This window comes from Phocoena sinus, chromosome 2 (assembly GCF_008692025.1).
Source record: "Phocoena sinus isolate mPhoSin1 chromosome 2, mPhoSin1.pri, whole genome shotgun sequence".
Classification (NCBI taxonomy): Eukaryota; Metazoa; Chordata; class Mammalia; order Artiodactyla; family Phocoenidae; genus Phocoena; species Phocoena sinus.
In genome coordinates this window covers 58,478,846-58,484,927 of record NC_045764.1, presented here as the reverse complement: position 1 = coordinate 58,484,927, position 6,082 = coordinate 58,478,846, and the positions used below count along the sequence as shown (strand labels likewise).

The 6,082-nt window shown below is 37.8% G+C and overlaps 1 protein-coding gene across 1 annotated transcript in view; it reads right to left on the bottom strand.

The window, feature by feature from the left end:
• Positions 1-2,950: 2,950 nt before the first annotated feature.
• Positions 2,951-6,082, bottom strand: part of IREB2 (iron responsive element binding protein 2) — a 50,391-nt gene continuing 47,259 nt past the window's right edge. Inside the window, exon 22 of the mRNA XM_032622951.1 lies at positions 2,951-6,067. Within this exon, the coding sequence (XP_032478842.1) occupies positions 5,957-6,067 (111 nt within the window). The 3' untranslated portion in view covers positions 2,951-5,956. The remainder of the gene's footprint in view (positions 6,068-6,082) is intronic.

Sequence of the window (6,082 nt, the reverse complement as noted above, 5' to 3'; positions counted from 1 at the left end):
GGTCTTTCTGCAATCCCACCCCGCCTTCTCTCGGTGGTCACCCCAGTCAGAACTCGGCCACCTCACTACAAAACTGGATTTCTTGTTTATGATTGGCTCTTCCAGATTCCGCCCCGCCCCCCCCCCCCCCCTTTGGTGAGTAGCCATTTAGCAGGCTTTCAGCTCTTGAGTGGCACCCTGCAGTTCCTCCCAGTCCACGTAGCTGTGGAGGCTTCTTGGCCTTATCCCAGGATTCTAGTTGTCTGGGTAGAATTCGCGTCCTCGTTTTTCTTTCCTCGCCCTCCCTTCTCTCCTGCTGGAAACACGTATCCCAGAGGCTTCGCAAGCGTGGCCGAGGTGGCCTCAAACCCATCCTGTCGCCCAAAACATCTAGAGCTCGGAGGACCTGGGAGTTTGACCTGGCAGTGTTCTGCACAGGACCTGGTTCTCCCGGGATACTGGAATGTTAGAATGTGAAATTGTCTAATTTATCAGTTATGTCCACACGTTCCTTGTATTGATGGGAAAACTGAAGTCTAGAGGGCACAGAGCCTCAACCAGACCTGGTCACCCAACTTCTAGTTCAAGCTCTTGCACAGTGCTGAGTTTTCTATTCTCAAGATGTAAAGGAAGCGTGAAGGCCGCCCTAACCGGTCATCCCGGGGTCAGAGGTGACCACAGTTCAGGTCTGCTGTGATAAGTGATTCATGTACACTGAGAACTGGTAATTGGATCAGAATCCTTATTTAGGTAGTTCAATCAGTGTATTCTCCCTCTGCAGGGAAGTGTAGAACATGATCATCAGGAGGCTGCCTTGGGAATCCTAACAGCCAGGCTGGTTGGGTGACCTTAATTGTCAAGGTCACCTGGCTGATAGCCAGTTTGATATACGTCTGCAACCAAGTAGAACCTGATAGTACAGAGCACTCTCTCTCTACTGGAGGAGAGTTCTAGACATCACTCATGTCTGCAACTTGGTCTGTTTTTGTCCATGTACATCTCCCTCTCCCCCTGTGCCCCCGCCCCCCGCCCCCCAGGATACAGCACACTCTGGTTAGAGTGACCTTGATTGATTGACTTGGTGGTTTCCCAAACCGCTATCAACCACCTATTGAGAGATCACCTCTTTTCTCCCTTTAGATATGCTTCTTATCTGCTTCACTTCTAATTTCCAAGTAGCAGGGCTTTCTTACAGCCCCAGGGAGGTATTCTTGATGTCTCATTCCTTTAGGGTGTCAAAGACAAACTTTGATTTGGATTATCTGTAACCAGAACCTGACTCCCAATGGCCTTGTTAGGCCCCTCTGCATTCTCTTCCCTCAGGCAGGTCCTGAATTCTCTCCACCCTCTCACTATTCCACCTCTACTGATCTGGTTAATGTCTTTAAGATACACTGCTCAGTCATATTACTGGGTCTAAGAGAATGAACATTTCTAAGGCTCTTAATACATGCTACCAAATCATGTTTTTCCTCAGTAATGCCAATATTGGATACCATGATAATGAAAAAAGTTCCACCAATCTGATAGACAAGAAATGTCACGTCACTGTTGTATTAACAAGTTTTTTCCTTCTCCACCTGGCCACTAGGACACTTAGGTATTGGCTCTCAAAGAGTTTAGTGATCAAAAATTGGAGTGAAACAAAATGAACAATCTGAAGAGTGAGATTATAGATATGATTTTATATTATAAAACGTCCTATAAAACATAATAGCCCACTAGTTTTATGATACAACTATATATTGCAGGTTGTTTAAAAGGCTAAAAATTCAGTGCCATCATCATGTAAACACAAAATTCACAGAGACAACACAATTGTCATTACACAAGCAAATTCTGTGGGGATTACATCTGCTTCTGCAATAAATGTTCCCTTTTTGTATACTAAACACAAGCTTTATAATCTGATATTTTGGAAAACTTACCAGCCAAACAACTCATATCAAATTAAAACAAGCTGAAGCTAAACTTATAATTAAAAAGCAAGTGGCATCAAGTGAAAACCATAAACTAAGAAAACGCAACACTGGTGTTGCACTAGGCTTCCTTGAAAACTCCGGATATTCAAACTATCACCATGTGTCTGTGTTGATATTGTAAAGCAAATAAGTCTTAGGATACTGAATTGGAATCCTTAGAAAACTAATAATGTACTAATTTTAGTTTATGAATACCAAATTTTAGTAGATTTCAATTACTCATTTAGGTTGCTATTAAGAGTGGGAGAAAGGGCAGATATTTTTAGATCAGTGGGCAGCTGACCATACTTACAAAACATTACTTTAGAGGCTCATGGCCCTGGCTCCTGGCTCCAGATGACTTGCTTCAAGAGAGCGCTGATGAATAGCCAGTGGAAAGAGGAAGTGACACCACCAGCTGGTCCTAAAGCATAGAGGCTCATGAAAACATAGCACCTCCATCCTGCATCCATCAAGAAAAGGCCCTTTCCTCCTGTAATACACAACTTTGTAGCATGAGACGAATTCAGTCCTAAATGTTCACTTTAACATAAATTACCTCCATAAAAAAAGATCTAGAGTATGGAGGTTATGTTCAGGGCAACTTGTGGAGGGTCCAACTTATTCATCAGAATGGGCTGCCTAGCACAGTCTCCCATCTCTTGAATGTTCAAGAAAAGGTCGCCCAGTTAGATGTTATGTAGACAAGGGATCCTGCTTTGGGTGAGAGATTAGTCTTTTCAACTCTAAAAATGTTATTCCATGAATCTAAGTACCTGTTGGAACAACCCTTGAATCAAGTTCAACTTTACTTATTGCTTCCTCGAGGCTATTCCTACTGCAAACTTTATCTTGGTTTTCATTCTCATTTTGGCAGTTATATTGGGAATAACTAATGTCTGAACATTTAACTAACATGTTTGAAGAGGAATTTCTGGATGGTATCCTATTTCTTTTTAAGTTATCATATTTTTTCAATTACCACAAAATATTTTATAACAAGAGTCAAATATGTGATAATACAATTTTCTTTATTAAAAATAATTTACAGCATCAGTAACATATACACAATTGTCATCAACTGAACTTTGCCTCCAATATATTTCTATACAATGCTTAAAATTATTGAACTTAAAACTGTTATACTGTTTTGTTGGCTTTAAATAATAGACAATGATTTATATTTACTTAAGTGAGATATATGGTTTCATAATTACATACTATCTGTAAAACTGATAGAAACATCAGCACTATCACACTTTAGGGGAAAAGTCACTAAAGAAGACTAAGTCCACCTCCTTCCCCTCTCTTTTATAACTCCAAATCAAACTAAGATAGGGTCAACATCCAGTATCTTAGCACTTTCTCCTAAACCTAAAGGCAAAAGAAAGGTGTCTTTTAATTCAACCACAGAAAAATGTCAAATAATTTCTCCTCATCCTCTCACTCAACACTGAGAAGGCAAATGCACACAACACTGTTACCATATATGCAAACAACGAGAATTCTGATTTAGGTCTTAGCTGTACTTTTTGTCCTTTAGTACCACTGAAGTTTGATTCCCAGTGAAAAACTGAGCAATTTAGCTAAAGGGAGTCTAATACCTCTCATTCAAATGTCAGCTTGGAGATAAAACAGGAAGTAACAACTGTCATCTTGGAAACTTTTTAGGTATACTAACGGCAATTCAGTGACTGGATGACATTTTCAGCGATTAGCAACCCAAAGGCATGACATATGGCAATGGTATGTAGCATAATGTTTCTTAAAATGTAACAAAAATGCTGCTGTTGATAATGACCTTTGAAATTGTACTTTTAAATTCACAACACTAATTTGCTTCTCTAAGGGGCCTATTATACTTCCTGCCACAGTATTTGTGTATTCGTTTTAGAACACCAAATTATCCAGATATATTCAACAACGGAGATAAGTAAAACAATAAAAACCAACAGGGGCCACATTTTTGCAAACACAGAATTTGGCTGGAGGCAGAAATATAGGTATGCTTTGGGACACACATCCATGACTCTCCTCACAAATTGATAGCCATTGCTTACCAAGCTTTTTGGTTCATTGTATATAAGCAAGAGATTAAGAGAACCTTGATTTTGTTCCTGAAATACAAGATCTGCTTGTATTATTACTGGACTAGGTAGACTGGAAATTTAAATGCTTAATTCACAGCTGGCTAGCTTTATCATCTCTTCATCTCCTAGATGTGCTGTTTATGATGATGCCTAGGCCTCTGCCCATAGGCTACATATTATATTATAGTATGGCTTAAAAATGAAACAGATGTTTTCCCCACACGTAACAATCTGGATTATCATTTCTTCAAAGCCTGTAACAGATATTTTAATGTTCAACTTGTAAATTCTCCATCCCTAATTCATGTTTTCATGTAAATTAAAAACATATGCACTGACAAATACACAGCATTATAAAATATCAAGAACATGTGATTTGAAAGTATCAAAGAAAATATTTATAAAAAATTTAAATAAAAGGGAAATCATTTTGCAAACTCTAGTCCATCTAATTGTCTAAATATATATTTGCAGAATATTTTCAAAAGATTGTATGATTTGATTATGTGCAAAGTTCTCAGTGGTCTTTACCCACTGGTTTGGTAATTTCAGCATTTTAGCTTAAAACAATTCTTTATTCTGTGCAATGTGAGCTAATTCTGAATTGCAGTAACTTAACTAGGTCATATGATGATCTCCATGTGGGAAAAAAAATCACTACAATTAACCTTCTGCCTGCTAAGTTTAATTTCTTAATTAAAAAAAAAAGGTATAGGACTTTTTGGAATTAATTATCCAACCTTTTTCTTAAAAGTTGACAAACTTCTTGTTGACATAACATTTGATGTGATAAATAGACATGCAAATAGAGAAAATACAGTATTCAGACAGCAATAACTTAAGTGTTTTATCCTGACGGTTAGCAAAAGCATACATAATTAATAGCATCATGCTTCCCAGGTAAAATGATTCAAAATGACAGGAAATCGATTTAAATAATTAAGAAGTAACCAACATTTAAAAACTGTTTAGGGTTGAGCAACCATATAATTTAGGGTGGATAATTTTAAAATCTAGAGGAAATCATGTTAGCGTTTAATGATTAAAGTTCTCTTTAGCAACCATAAATGAGTGTGGAATTTTAGTTAATAATACCTAAAATATTAGGTTATAGGAAGTTACAGTATCACACAGAGTGAGCAAAATAATCCAATTGATATAATGCCATCTGAGGCTTGCCAGGGTCACAGCAGCAAATTACTGAAAAATTAAGGGCTGCATATGTGATACACATTTTCACTGCCAATACATGGTGCTACGCGATCAATTGTATTCTGTAACAGTCCACCTTCTGATGTGGAGGAAACCTTGGCTGGGTTGGACAGAATGATTGTGTATGGGGCAGGTTCTATCCCTTGCAGTTAGACTGAGACTTAGGATAACCCTGGCTTATATTACAAACTAAGAATGACAACTATGTGCAACTCAATTCTGAAAAGGAACGAATATATCTGAAAATCCACTTATAAATCAGATTTCACCTTCCACAATTTTAAAGTTATCTGGCTTGTTATATTTCAATCTGCTACTCTTAAACCAACAAACAGTAGTATACAGTTTTATAGGTGCAAAACTAAACGAAAGACTTCAGGAAGGTTACTCATATAAGAATCTTTAACACAAGTTCAAATTCTGCCTTTATTTACAAAATGGTCTGATAAAATACCCCCCCATACTTACAGGCCTCTTCCACAACACACTTCACACGCTGATTTTAGCAATGTTAATAGCACCATTCGTATATTATTTAAAATCAAGAAGATTTCATTTCAGTCACTACGTTGATTCATAATCATTTACATCCATGGATGAGACAAGTGAGCATACTGGGACTACCTGCAGCTCCATGGTAAGGATTCCTGGGTCCAGCACAAAAGGCTTTGTTTGCAGTTACCAGTTATGAAAGGTATCCATGGTGAGTAGATACTATGAGAATTTTCTTGCCACAAAGTTTAATAATCCTCCATGTTTGAACAATGTTATTTCCACATCATTTTCAAAGGAAGCAATCACGCTGAATACTTTTCCAGTGCTTGTCTTTAAACAAACAAA